Source organism: Armigeres subalbatus, chromosome 3, assembly GCF_024139115.2.
Source record: "Armigeres subalbatus isolate Guangzhou_Male chromosome 3, GZ_Asu_2, whole genome shotgun sequence".
Lineage (NCBI taxonomy): Eukaryota > Metazoa > Arthropoda > Insecta > Diptera > Culicidae > Armigeres > Armigeres subalbatus.
The window spans coordinates 181,048,487-181,064,091 of record NC_085141.1 but is presented as its reverse complement, the minus strand read 5'-3'; the positions used below and the strand labels follow the sequence as shown (position 1 = coordinate 181,064,091).

Below are 15,605 nucleotides of genomic sequence, written 5' to 3'. Positions count from 1 at the left end.
TACCGTACGGTATGGTTCCGGAAACGAGTGGCCACGAGCTTGATGACCGACCTTCTTAGCTCCTCGGAGTTATCACCCGGTGCCTGCCATGCTTCTAAGGATTCGGTCAGCCTCGTCGAGGAGAGGGATTCTGTACTCTCCTGATGTCACCGCAGCATAGGAAGCTGCCTTGCAGCAGATGGCCATGAGGACTCTATGCCGGGAAGGGAAGATTCCGGCTTCGACACAAGCTGCTTCAGCAGGCGTGGAAGGAAGGAGACCGGAAGCCAGTCGGACGTAGCTTTTGAATACTGGGAAAAGCACGCTGATGAGGTCCCTTCGCGCAGAACAGGTCAGCTCTAACCCATATAGCAGGCGACTATCAATGGCTGCTTGGCCTATACTAAGCCTGGTGTGCCAATTGTTGGTACGGTGTTTTGCGGCCAGGGTTTTCATCAGGCTGATTCACGGCTTGCAGGCCACCTTCACCGCCCGGAAGTGTGGTAAAAAGGTAAGCCGCCGGTCGATATCGACGCCAAGAACGCGAACGATTTTCCGGTTAGGTATGGGGTCGTGGCCAAGCTTAATAGGCGGGCCTCCGACTTGAAGGTGGCCATGGCAAACATGGCCCTGGATGCACTTACCCGCATTCATAGTAAAGCCAATGGAGGTGGCCCAGCGGTGGATTGCGCTAACCGCCGCCTGTGCTTTAATCCTTGTTCGTCCGGGAGTTCCACCTACGACAACCAGGAGGATGTCGTCGGCGTAGACAAAGAGGTGGACGTTGGCCGGTAGTATGTCGAAGAGCCCATTGCAATTAGGAAAAGGGTGACCGCAAGAACCGACCCTTGGGGGACCCCAGTTCCTCGGCATACTCTCCGGATGCAGAGCCGCCAATGAGGACCGTGAAGGTCCTACCGGTCAAGAAGTTTTTGATAAAGGCAAGCATGTTGCCAGTGATGCCCCATTCTTGTAATTTGTTGAGGACCAGGGGTGTCCAAGTCCTGCTGAAGGCTTTGGCAATGTTCAGCGAAACCAGGTCAACATGCTTGCCTTCGTTATACGCGCTCTGCAGCACACTTCCCAGGTTGGCAAAGTATGTGCTGGTGCCATACCCTGGGCGAAAGGCGTGCTGTTGGAAGCCGAATCTTCCATCTGCTTCCAATTTTTCACGGAGCTGGCGGTTGACCATCTTTTCCATGGTCTTACAGGCATAGGAGGTGAGGGAGATCGGTCGAAACTTGGAGGGATCCCGACCCGTCGTGTGATTTTTGGGGATGGGGATCACGTGGCTTTTCCTCCACTCGTCGGGGAAAGTGCGGTTCTCCCAAATGTCATTGACGAGTTTGAGAAGATGGGTTTTAGCGTCTGGAGGAAGCCGTTTCAGCATGGGATACCCCAACTGAAATCATGAAAATGTATATGCCGCATGATGGGATTAGCTCATTTTCCCAAAATTGACCCTCAAACCAGTACTCGATAAATCCGTTTACCGTTTCCAATCAATTCGAATACGTTTCAGGAAGTCCAAAACTACCAAAGAATGCCATTAAATTTTAAAATCATGAAGTTTTTGATATACCGCATGATGGGGTTTGCTTATTTCCCAAAATTGACCTTTGAACCGATTCATGGTATAACCAAAATTGAACCTTGAACCGGTACTCGGTAAATCAGTTTACTTGTTCCAATCGGTTCAAATACGGTCCATGAAGTACAAAACTACCATAGAATACCATAACTTTTGAAATCATGAAGTTTGATGGGTCACATGATGGTATTCGCCTATTTCCATAAAGTGACCCCGTAACAGGTTCCGGCGGAACGACCGGATTCCGGAATACAGGCCATATTTCGGACCGATCAAATTCCTGATATATAGTTTATGTGTCGTTTCTCTTCAAAATATCTAAAATAATAATTTCCGAAGTATGCGTTCTGGCATATGACCAAAAGCTAACACCCATTTTAAATCCGGAATAACTCCGGTATCAAGTGGACAGTCCTGAAAATTCATAGAGCACCTGAAACCTGAATAAATTCCGCTTCTTTTGGAAAAAGTTGCAAAACAAAATGTCAAAAGACAAAAAAGTTACAGCTAAAAAGATTTTTATTTTCGTTTTCAAAAGAGTGGTTGGTAACGGCAGGGTTAACTTAAACTTTTGCGAGACTTGCGAGACTGCTCAAATCCTGCTACTGTTTCGGCTTAAATTCCGAACATGACTCATATTCCGAACATTCCTTTTAAATAATCATTTTAACTTTATCCGTTTAATTTTCTCCACAGGAACTCGAATTCTTTTGCAATATTGAACCTCAGTACGGAAAACCGATGAAAGTTTTAGTTTAGGGGGGCTCAAACGCCAGTGTTTGATTCAGCGAGGATTCGCATATTAGGCTTCGGTAGGAACGAAAGCAATTGTCTTCAGCTAGTGACATTTTTGTCTTTGTTTTAAAATTTCAAACTGTTGCGTGAGTATAAATCCCGATAAGAACGCCCCTGATCGCATAGTTCTGGCGTACACTCCAAATAATCTAAACGTTGTTTCCACCTGAATTTTCAGGTACATTTTACGTGCACACGTAGCTGCAAATGCTTCAGAAAAATTCAGGTGAAACTTACGTGTCCGGTGAATTCTATCCAAAACTCAGGTAGAACTTACCTGATTTTCACGTAGAATGAAAATTCTATCGAAAAATCAGGTAAAAGTTACGTGAATTTCAGGTGGAAAAAATCTACGTACTTTTTCAGGTGGAAACAACGTGCAGATTTTTTTGGGTGTATGTTACCTCCGCGGGTAAGAAAAGCGAAACGCACAATTTCACCAACATCTCCAAAGGATACCACAAAGCCCTGATGACGTCATTACGTTCCTTGCGATGACCGGAAGAAGTTTCTTCAAACGATATCATCCACCGAAGCCGCTGATAGAAATACGAACTACTGCAGCCATTCATTACGCCGATTTTCGCCGGACGGTATGGAAAAGGTCTTCAACGTGATCAGCATGGATGGAAGTCTTCCCAAGGGCCAGATTACCCCCACTGTAAGGGCGGCGGCAGCAAATGCGTTGCCATTTATTTTCGTTTCATTTTATTCCTACTAGCCAGCCGAATAAAGGTAAGAGACACTCCAATTTTATCTTAAGTTACGAAGTCAGCAACGATTTAAAACGAAAGTTATAAAGGAGTTAGTTTATCCTTGTAAGTAATGATCCAACGTTTGATATGTCTACTATAATAGTTATAACAATAATTGTTTTAAAATAATTGTTTAAGTTGTTATTGAGTATAGACTATACTTTCCAGAAATCTAGCAAGTATGGAAAGTTATACATGACTTCTTCTTCTTCCTATTGGCATTACGTCCCCCACTGTGTTATTGCCGCATCACTGCTTAGTGTTCATTCAGCACTTCCACAGTTATTAACCGCGAAGTTTCTAAGCCAAGTTTAGAAAAATATATAAAGTGGAATGTATTCAACGGTCAAAGACGAGTTAAGTACTCTCCATTCAATTTCACTAATTATTTTCGATATTTTTGCAGATACGTATTTCGACCACAACTCTGTGTCGTCTTCAGTGTCTCGTACTTGACTCGACGGTTTAAGCCAAGTTACCATTTTTGCATTCGTATATCTTGAGGCTAACACGATGATACTTTTATGCGCAGCGAAGTCGAGACAATTTCCAAATCGAAAATTGCCTAGACCGGCACCGGGAATCGAACAAAACCAACCTCAGCATGGTCTTGCTTTATAGCCGCGCATCTTACCGCTAGGCTAAGTTGGGCCCATGGGAAACACATAGATAATGTCAAAAACTGAGATTGAAAAATTGATGTATCTTGTGGATTGATGCATATCGGATTCTCGATATCATGCCTCGATATCTTTTGCCGGTACGCAGCAGAACAAGGGACATTTTTCAACTACTACCAGCGAGAAAAGATTCAGAAGAACAGACTCATATTCCGAACACTCAATACATGGAGATCTTTTTGAAATATTCCGTTATTATAATAGCAGGTGGGATTCATGGGCGAACGCTCTACCACGGACCAGTATTTGCCATACTGCCTCCTTAGCCGTGCGGTAAGATGCGCGGCTACAAAGCAAGACCATGCTAAGGGTGGCTGGGTTCGATTCCCAGTGCCGGTTTAGACATGTTTCGGATTGCAAATTATCTCGATTTGCCTGGGCATAAAAGTATCATCGTGTTAGAAACCTCGCAGTTAATAACTGTGGTGAAAGTGCTTAATGGGCACTAAGCTGCGAGGCAGCTATGTCCCTGTGGGAAATGTAATGCCAATGAAGAAGAACAAGAAGATTCGCCATACGTCGGATATTTCAGAAATGACGCGAATGCAACGTTCTCATCATCTATTTACATATTCATCGACTTCAAGGCGCCATATTCAGGATAAACTGACACGGTAGGTGAAGGCGACGATAAATCAAATGAAGTGCGCAGTTCAGGTTTCATGGGCATTCTCGAGTCTCTTTGAAACGCGCAAAGGGTTACGGTCAGGTGGTGACGAAATCGAGGTGTTTGAAGAATTCGTGTATTTGGGCTGATTGGAGAAAAAATCGCACGTACTTTGAACTTCACAAGACACATTCCGGCCCAAAAGAGTTCGCCGCCATACCAAACTGACTATTTACAAAACGATTATTAGACCGGTAGTCAAAACGATTATTAGTTCGGTATGAAATCAAGAGGGATTATAAAGCGGTTCTTAAGTGATAGAATAGAATCTAGTCAATTGACTAGATGCAATGTTCAATTGAGATGGAATGGAAAACGGTTGGGGTAAAAAATGACCGACTTTAGATTTTCCTTTCAGCATTCAAATGGTTGAAACGAATTTCATCAGCACTGAACCTCGTATTATCTTGGTAACTTAAAAATCGAATATAATATAATCAATTTTTAGGTTATTGAAACAACATGTCTAATAAATTTGATTCCCAACCTATTGCAAATTCAAACGCAATGCATATGTATATGAAACAAAAACGACACTATGATGTAAGCAATTGAGGTATTCCGTGCAAAGCAGAGCCTTAGTTCTTTGGATTACTCATTTCCTCCTTTCTACATATGCGAGCGAGCGATGGGTAAGGAAAATGCAGAATATCGATCCCCTAAGTTGTCCATCAGGAAAAACCAGATTTTCCAGCCCCTCTCGCAGCAATCGGAACTGTTCGGCGCGTTGCGCTGTTGGTTGATATGGCAGTAGTTTCCTATCCCTTCAAATTGGCCATATCGAGTGCCCGATGCTTATGCTTATTGCCTCTGTACTCTCCCTCTCGTCGTGCGCAGCGAAATGGCATTTCTCTCGCGAGGAAATATACGCGCGCCAACTCCGTCTGCCACCGAAACCGTGCAAGACCCAACGACGAACTGAGCCCCAGCAGCCAACGCCGCCAGATCAGGTTTAAATTTTATAAAAGAAGATCCTCGCCACCTTGGGAGGTTAGTCTGGCAAAGAAAGTGGTAACGTTATCATCACGAGCGGTGGACATCCTGGATATCGGAATTTCGTTACTGAGCACCATTTCACTGAACATTAAAAAAAATAAGACGATTAGTTCGATCTGCAGATCGCGAGGAAGAAGTGCGCGGGAAAACTAGTTTTTAATTCGGATGTTTTGCACCGCCAAGTGAAAGAACCATAAAGTATGAATAATCAAGGCTAATTGCTAGCAGTTCCGCAATGGGATTAAACTGATATGTAGTGTGATAAGTTTGAGTGTGTAAAAACGCGGTTGAACATGAAATAATTGAATTATTAACGTCAATAGCAGCAGTAATTGCCAAGTGAAACGTCAAAAGCGAAGAGAAATGGTGTGAACCATTTGAACTGGAACCACGCAGCCGCAGATAATTGAACCACACAACTGAATTCACGCTAAGCCAACCACAGCAGCAGCAACCATGGGTTATCGACTGTTAATGTTCGCGGTAAATATCGACAAAATAACATAAACGGTGAATGTTTGGATGAGCTTTTTCAATAGAAGGCCAGTATTCGATTTGAAATGAGTCAAAACAAATTTTTGTTTTTGTTGATATATCCGGAAGAGGCAAATGATCATCTTGAACTGGAAGCCATTAAAACAGTGGGAATTGTGGGTGCTCGCTCTTAGTGCTGCGATCGTAGAAGAAAGTTGCAATGTGCCAAGTCTTGTCGCTACAGACCTACGACAAGCAGCGATGTGTTTCATGTTGACATGAAGTGAGAAAAACTTTGAATTAAAACTAGCCTTACAAACGGAACAAACCAGCACATACGTGTAATATTATGCTTTAGTGAACATTTGATATATCATCCAAGTAATATATAAAACCAAAAGAAACGAAGTTTGGACTTTTTATTTAAATCTGATTGTAAAAAAAGCATATGGAATAGTTTTATTTTCTATGTTTCTTCATTTTGTCGAGAGTAAGCACGCAAAATAAATGGAATCAAAAAGTTAGGTGCTTTTTTATTTTGTTTCGATATGAGTCTAGAAGCGTAAATTGGAAAATGCAGTTACGATGGGCATTATTTTTAAAACAATCTAACATTGGTTTAAGAATGCGGAACGTTAAAAGACTCTTATGCAACAATTAAACGAGTGAAATAAGTAACGGCACATTTTTTCTTGCATTTGCATGATGCTGGGAAGACAAAAAACTAATCAGAGACACAAAGTACCAAAGTGTGTAAGTGTGAATGAATCGAAAAAAAATGATTAAATTTGTTACATTTTGTTAGAGAGGGTTACTGTCTTGATATTTTTCATCTCATGGTTAACGAAGTGAAGAACTAACATGTATGTAAAAAAACCAGGTGCCTTTCTCGTGTATCATAATACAAGAAAACACATAAGAGTAACTAGAAAAGCACATAAGAGAGGTCAAAATTGCACCTTAGGGAGATAGATTTAGTTATTTAGTTTTTTAAATAACTCCGGATCGCTATAGCCGATTGGGCAAATTTTCAAAAGCGAAAAATTAGGAAAGATTCCGCGTCGAATGCAACCCGATAAGGCTAAGTGCAAAAAAGTGTGTCTCACATTTTTTTTGTACACACACACACATACAGACATCACCTCAATTCGTCGAGCTGAGTCGATTAGAACATAACACTATGGGTCTCTATTAGTACATAACACTATAATTCTCTTGCTTGAAATGGTCTTGTAGACAGAGCTAAATCCCGGGTTTTAAGAGTTTCACTGGTGATATTCTAGAAGCAAGACAAGGATGTGGCTAGGGCTCTGATGCATGGCCAAAAACAGTATTACTGTTTTGTTTTCTCAAGAAAGGATTGATTTCCTATTGATAAGGGGCGCGCCTTCAATGGGATTGCTCTCTATGAAGGGTCTTAATAGCGGGACCTTGTCATGGTGGTCTTGAGAAAACAAAACAACAACTGTATCGAAACCGATACTGCAATGCTTCTCAATAACACTGGAGTAATTCGACATGCACCTCAACACTAAGGATACGGGTAACGCTACAATAGATCTAATAATTGGTCGCAGTGGCACACCCGAACAGGAAAAAAAATGGGTCTCCGAGCCTTCTACCAAAAGTTCGGTTTTGGAGTGATCCTAGAGCCTCTACGTATATTTAGTATACGCGAAAGGCAAAAATACGGAAATAAAAACAAATCAGCTCAGAATCAGAGTTCTGAATTTGAAGGGCGATTTATTCTTGTATTTTTTTATTTCCCTAAAATTTTATATATACATTCCTGGCCAAAAGTTTGGGTTCTTCATAGAAAAGTATAGGCAAAAGTTTTTGGCCGTATGTTTGCCGCGACGTTAGGCATAAGTACGTTAGGCATAATGGACGTTTGACATAATTCTGCCTTCTTTATGTTATGGGCTGTTCTTTGGGTCATTTTATGCCTAACGTCCTTTATGCCTAACGTACTTATGCCTAACGGGGTATACCCCACCCACTATATGGTGAGCCGATCATAAGTTTGGGGTCATTCTCATGTCACTCTCATGACAATTTTAGCCAAATTTTGTCTGAGGTACAGCTCTTGACGTTTTGTTTGGAAACTCACTTTCTTCAATCAGTATTTTGCCAGAATTTGAAATGTTTACTTAAATTGCTACACCAAGATCAACCTTCCTACAGTGCCCAAAAAAAACTTACACGCAGCTGTTCGGGACATATCGAACCGGATTTGAGTTGGCAATATCTCATGCATTTCTCAGACAAATTTACATGTTCATTATTGTTCATATACCCAAAATAATCGTCAGCTCAGCATTTATGTCTTCACTAATCACATTTTTTTGTGGATTAACTAGCGTTGATCGCAGTAACGTTAAATTTGCAATGCCAAAATATCGACTGAAGGGCTTGAGATATGTTGTAGTCCTCCCAAAAATTATGTTCGGGGCCCTTATTATGGATTCCACTTCACAGTGAAAACAAAGTGAAGTGAGCAGAACCTTATTACGGTTTCCACATCAGTGAGAACATGTGAGAAGTTCATTTCATGTGACAGCTCTGATGAACGCAGGGTTATTATGGTTTTCACATATGTGAAAAAACAACTCACTTTAGGTGGAATGTTTACACTGACGTTTTTGGAGGTGAAAAGTTGTCACGCAGAATGGAGTAAGTTGAAAATAGATTGTTATTTAAGTTTTTCCTCAAATGTTTTGTTATTTGCTATATTTTAGTAAGAAAAAGACTAACGTACGCCAATTTACGTCTCGTCTTGTTTCGTTCATGGAGGAACATCAAGAACTAGCTAGAGGTGGTAGATTCTCAGATTGCAGAGAATCTGTTTCTTCTCTTTGGGCTACAATTCAAGCTGCATTAAATAGCTTGGGTACTCCGACACGTTCTGTTGCAGCTTGGCAGAAAGTTTGGAATGATAAAAAGCTTCAAATAAAGAAGAAACTGCAGCATAACCAAAACGAAGTGAGAGCTACCGGTGCGTGGTGGGCGCAATACACAGTACTCTTTTAATAGTGTAGAAGAAGCCATCATCCGTCTACTGTCTTTGCGAAGAACAGTGGACCACAATGGTGCTATTTTTGGAACACAATTCTCCACAGGACTTCCAATTCAAGAGCATAATGAGGAATTAAATGATGGACCATCGCCAGCTGGCGAGAGTGAATTGGTAAGAATGTCGGCAGATCTAACCAACAGATCAACTCGAGCAAGTGAAACTGAAAATGAGCAGCGATCAACGCGAAATCGTGGCCGCGTTAATCAGCGCAATTATCGCAAAGCTCTGCTAGAAAAGCAGACCAATGATCTTAAAGAACTTAAAGAACATGTATCGGCATGTGCCAGGTACTCTCGAAAATCGTTTATGGTCCATGAGAAACGATTCGGCTTAGAACAAAGGCGGTTTCAATTAGAGGAAGAAAAATTTCAATTTGAAAAACAAATACGATTAGAAGAGCAAAAACAATGGACAAAACAGTTACAACAAACCAACTGTGATGGAGGTATACAAGTGTCAGTCCCGTGGCGTAAACTAGATTTCGAGATGGGACGGACAGCAATTGATGCATTGGAAGAACACAATGAACAATTGGAAGCTCAACTAGAAGATAGCTTCAATGGGGAGAATAATTAAACGTCTTTGCTTTGAAGATATTTGAATTTAAACGCAATTTAAATTGCTTTTTTATCATGTGAAAAGCGTGTTCGAATAATATATATCATTGCCTACAAAATATTGTTCATAATTTCTCGTCTTACTCCATTTAAATTTTCATATTCTTCATTTTCTCCATTAACGGGTAAGTTTTCGTTTTCGTGAATCAGCTCAGGGTCGTCGAAATCCATTTTATGTTTCACACGGAGATTGTAAGTTGCGACGTAATAGTACAGTTGTTATTCCTTCTACACAACAAAATGTGCCTTTAACCACTCCTGTTGATCTTTCCATAGCGAATCTTGTTTTAGAATGTATTGTATTAAACCTCCTCTGTTGTTCAGTAACATGCATCTAAGTTCTAAAAGGAGTGATCAGCAACGGCATTAAAAGATAACCGGCAGCACCTAAAATATTTGTTGAACAGAACAGTTATAATAAGCATCAATACAGTTCCTTGTCATTTACGAGATAAATTATTTTCAGTTTTGTTCTACTGCATAGAATATGTTTTCTTGAAACATCAACAGTTCGCTAACTATGGGCGCTTTCTAACTGGACTGGGAGTACGTTAAGGAGATTCTAAATGTTTTATTAAATCAAATCATGTAAAACTGCGTTCATAACAATGCATCGCGGATCCCCTTGTCAGCCCAATTGAAAAGCAGCGTCCGTTAATTAGACTGATGTTCTAGCCCCAGTTAGCGAATGGTTGCTGTACTTACAAATAGTTTTGTAAATAAGAGTTACCGAGTAACCATGAGTTTCTTTGATCGTTTGCGTGATTTTGAGTATCTACCTATTCCACATCGCTACCGTTCCACACAAAAGAATCATATGATGAACAAGGATGCTTTGCATCCACATATCGAATCACCAGATTATGGTCACAAATCTATAATGGTTGTATACTGTCGTCATACACATATTTATCCCACGCTTGCTGGGATGTCCTATGTACATGGGACAATTATGCGTAGAACGACAGTATAGTAGCGTTATATATTTATTTATTTGTATGAAGCACATACGCTTGAGCCTCCCTTCCCGTAAAACGTAACGTTACTTGTGGACAGATCCCTAGGTTCTACAACCTACCACAATTACGTTGAAACTATGGGAACCTTCTATGTTGCAAAACAAATGTTTATCACGAGCTGGTGGTATTATGCTTACGTGGGTGTTATCCTCGGTGTTATCTACACAGCCGATTACACCAGGAATTCCAGTTTTTTTTTTCGTCAAATCCCAGTTAAATTTTTTTTCGCTTTCTTCAACTGGAAAATTTATTACAAGATCACTTACTTTTTCTTCAATTACCTATATGTATTTAGAATAATTTTCAATACTTTTGACATGGTAGACTGAGCTAATCCTATGATGCGATCGTTACCAACCCCCTTTTTATAATTTCCTTCTGCGAAACAAATCAAACAAGCTGCCAACATTATTTTTATAAATATTCGAAAATTTCCTTGGAAGCTCGAAAGAATGTGATGGAGCTAAAATGATGAACATAAAATACAGATATGATCAAGTCAAATTCATCGTTTCACTTACGATTTTTCAGTTTGATTAGGCGGGTCAGAATAATCTCTTATTTTTTTACGCTTCACAGTGATGTTTGCAAATTCCTCTTCATCTTCACTGTTGGTATCAAACCATAATTCAACGCTCATATTCGAAAAACACAAATTGAACCTAAGCATAAACAACCCAACTAACTCTAACTGACAACTTCTCACTGTAAACAACGCTATTATGGATCCAACTGTCACTGTCACTCCACAGAGTTCATTTCATTCACTTCACTTTATGTGGAAACAGTAATAGGCCAAACAATGTGAAGTGATCGTTAGGTGAAGTGAATGTGAAAGTGGAATCCGTAATAACCCAGTCGGTTCTTTTTTTGATAATAAGGGACAAGGTTTATGCGGAAATAACGCGTTTTTCAAAATTCTAGCTAACAAGGCTGTTAGAAAAAAATAGATTTCATGGGGAAACCCTTATAAATAGGATATTTGCTTCTCAGCAGAAAAACAAATTCAATCGAGCTTTTCAATGTTTTCGTGTAATAAAAACATTGTCTTAACATTTTGTCAAGGTCGCCTACATGTTTATGAAAGATAATCAATTAGCCATGAAATGAAAGATTGAATTGAATTATCTTTATTTACGAGATTTTCGACCGGCCTAGAGGTTCATGAGTCGAAATCAGCGTTTGAGCATACAAGTAATTTGACACCTTTGTACTGAGCATACAAGTAAACTATATTTAAACACGTTATATATAATATGATTATAGAAACGATGATTATTAATTTTTCAATGGTTTAGATGCTTAATCTCACGTGAAAAGTATTGAAAACAAGAAAAAAGGCATTTTTGTTATGTGTACCTATTAATGAGGGACACCATTTTTATCACATATTTATTTTTAAATCATTGTACAATGATGACTGAAATGAAAAATGAAATGAAAAATGAAATGAAAAATGAAATGAAAAATTTTGTTAAAGATTGTTTATTCAACCCATGAATCTACATAATAAATTTGATAAATATCGGTGCAGCAGAAAAAAAAGTAATCCAAAAAAAGGGGGTGCATCTATTAATGTGGGACAGAGTGTAGTAAATTAGTTTCATCGTCGCCCCGCTTAAGCGTCGTGAGATATCGTATAGGAGGCGAATGTTACTCCTCCTGCAGGAGTCATCGGTGATCCATTGTTTTCTCTGGGTGCGCAGTTCCCCCAGACTATTCTCGCTGGTGGCGATGAAGGCATTCATGATGGCGGTCCATTGGTCTTCCACCTTCCGAAATATCTACAGCACGCGTCTCCAGTTTTTCAACAAATGACCGTTACACCGAAGCATCTTCCAGTCGGCGTGTGTTAAACCGTCGTCCAACTCTCCTACCGACGAGTCCACGAACAGCCCTTCCTTTGTACCGTTGAATGCGCAAAAATGATCCATAAAAAAAAATAAAAACGATTCGTAAATAACCTCTAATTATTACATAAAACGCTACCATAAATCCATAAAATAGTTCAGGAACAATTTTAAGATCCATAACAACGCTAAAATTTAGCAATTAGGGGTCGTTCAAAAATGATGTCACAGGTCTTAGGGGGGGAGGGGGTCTAAGATTTTGTGACAGTACATATACAAGGTATACAAAAAAGCGAGATAGAGAGGGGAGGGGGGTCCTGAAATCTCAAAAAGTAGTGGACGTCATATTTGAATCGTCCCTTAATAGAAAAAAAGTGCACCTTTAGACATGATTAAGAAAAACCATAAGATTCCTACTATTTTTCCATGAACGTATGACAAATGATTCATACATTTTTATAATATGAATGATCCATAAATAACTATATTTTGATCCGTAAAAAATCAAATTTGTGCTATTTTTATCGGTATGATGATCCAAAATTTCAGTAATATGATACATAATTTTGGTCATTTGATCCATAATTTTGTTCATATGATCCATAATGTTGGTAATATGATTTTATTTATTATTTGTTTTCTTCATCTAACTTGACGTCTTAATGAAGTTTGATGGGGGGAAAAGCCGGCTTGAGGTGGCCAACTGTAGCCTTCCTCAAACAGGCATAAAAACCCCATTTCTTTTCCAGATTTACATATAAACAATACAAACTTAAAAAAAAAATTAAAAGTAATAGTCAGATGTCTAAAATAATTGCATGAAATAAACAAAACTACAATACTAAGTTTACACGGCTTAATTGATTAGCGAAACTAGTTATAGGTATATTGAAGTCGAAGTGTTCAAATACCTCGTTGAAGCGCAGTGCCATTATCCGAATTGGATCGTGTTGACCATAGCGACTGTTGCGCGGTTGCAGATATAAGAAATCTCGTCGTCGTAGAGCACGCTCCGGAACGTATATATTCATATCAGAAAGTAGAGCAGGGGAATCTATTTCATTTATAAGCACTTTTGCAACAAAAACCGCTTGCATCATTGTTCTCCGCTTTTCTAGCGTGTCGATTCCGAGCAGCATACATCGATTCTCGTATGGTGGAAGATTTCGCGCGTCTTGCCAAGGTAAATTACGTAAGGCAATACGAACAAACTTCCGTTGAATAGCCTCAATTCTCTCGATCCATGTCCTATTATAAGGACACCAAACCACAGCCGAAGATTCCAAGATTGAACGCACCAATGCACAGTAGAGGGATTTTAAACAGAGAGGGTCGTTAAATCCGTCAGCCATCCTTAAAATGAAACCTAGCTGTCTGTTAGCTTTAGCAATCGTGCACTCTAAATGCGAACGAAATGTTAGTTTGGTGTCCAGAATTACGCCGAGATCTGTCACTTCATTTAGCCGTTCCAGTTGTTGACCGCAGAGGGTGTATGTGTAATTATACGGATGATTACTTCTACTGAAAGATATCGTTCTGCATTTTTCGACACACAAAACAAGGCAGTTTCGCTTGCTCCAATCTTCGAAACAATCCAGTAGCTTCTGTAGCGCTACGCAGTCTTCCATACTCGAAATAATCATGTAAAATTTCATATCGTCAGCGTAGCATATTCGATGTCCAGTTGGCACTACATACATCACATCATTTACGAATAATGAAAATAGAAGTGGCCCTAAGTTACTACCTTGGGGAACACCAGAGGGAACGACGAAACTGTCCGAATTTGAGCAGCCTATTCTTACTTTCATGGACCTTCCGGATAGATAAGATCTCAACCAGCGAACGATCGCGGAAGACACTCCAAACCTTTCGAGCTTGTTTACAAGAATTTCATGATTGACACGATCAAACGCAGCCTTGAAGTCTGTGTATATAGCATCGACTTGCAAGCCGGCGTCCATGGAACGAATGCAAATAGAGGAGTACTCGACCAGGTTTGTATTGACGGATCTTTTCGGATAGAATCCGTGTTGGGCACTAGATATATAGTTGCAGGATTCGAATAGTGCATTGTTTACGACAATTTCGAACACTTTAGAGCAAGCACACAGTGATGTGATTCCTCTGTAGTTGGCAATGCTACATTTATCGCCTTTCTTGTAGATCGGAGACATGAAAGATACCTTCCAGTTAGTCGGAAATACTCCTCGTCGTAATGAAATGTTGAACAGTTTTACAAGCTGGGTGATGAGCGTTATTGAGCACTTTTTCAACACAGCGGATGGAATCCCGTCTGGCCCAGATGATACGGAGTATTTCAGTTTGCGCAACGCGCATAGCACCTGCTCATCAGATATTACATCTAGATGGAAATCAAAACTATTTGCTGGAGCGTCTTGTATTGCTGCATCTATTTGGGAGGCTGAAACTTGCATACTCGAAAAAGCATTTTTGAAATGTTGAGCGAACAATTCGCATTTGCTGGCAGGTGTATTAGCGGATAAGTCATGCAAGTTCATTGATGTTGGTTAGACCTGTGCGCCGATCTACTTTGAACCGGCGGCGGCGTGAATGTATTTTTCTAACGGCGGCGGCGGCTCAGCCGGCGTCACGCCGCGGGTGTTTTCGGCGGCGGCGGCGGCGGCTCAATCGGCGTGGTCCAAAATTTTCCTTCAAACAGTTCAAGCAATTTAAATGCCGAGATGCAGACATTGGAAAGTTGACCCCCTAGAATCCCTCCAAGAACTTCTTCAAGAATTCCTTATAAATTTATCCAGGAATCCCTTCAGGAATACTATGAGCAGATTCTCATTAGATTCCTTTAAAAAAAATCAGGAATTTCTTTACGATTTCCTCCAGTGATTTCTACAGGAGTTCTTTATAAATTTTCTTCATGAATTTCTTCAATAGTTCTTCCGGGAGGGAGTGTAATTTGTGATAAAAATACTAGCAAACATTCTGAATTGTGCCTTCTTTATCCTGGTGGCTACAAAGCAAGGCCATGCTGAAAGTGACTGGATTCATTTCATGCTACGGTGCAGGTTTTTTGATACTTCCCTGTGACTTTGAGCATCATCATATTAGTTTTATTGCACAGGAATGT

General features: G+C 40.1%; 2 protein-coding genes across 3 annotated transcripts in view; one reads left to right on the top strand and one right to left on the bottom strand.

Annotated features, from left to right (window-relative positions):
- LOC134225368 (neurobeachin-like protein 1) overlaps positions 1-15,605 on the bottom strand; it is a 215,212-nt gene that overhangs the window by 129,731 nt on the left and 69,876 nt on the right. The gene's annotated exons all lie outside the window — the stretch shown is intronic.
- Positions 5,450-15,605, top strand: part of LOC134227704 (uncharacterized) — a 41,514-nt gene continuing 31,358 nt past the window's right edge. The window contains exon 1 of the mRNA XM_062709356.1: positions 5,450-5,946. Coding sequence (XP_062565340.1) covers positions 5,920-5,946 — 27 coding nt within the window. The 5' untranslated portion in view covers positions 5,450-5,919. The remainder of the gene's footprint in view (positions 5,947-15,605) is intronic.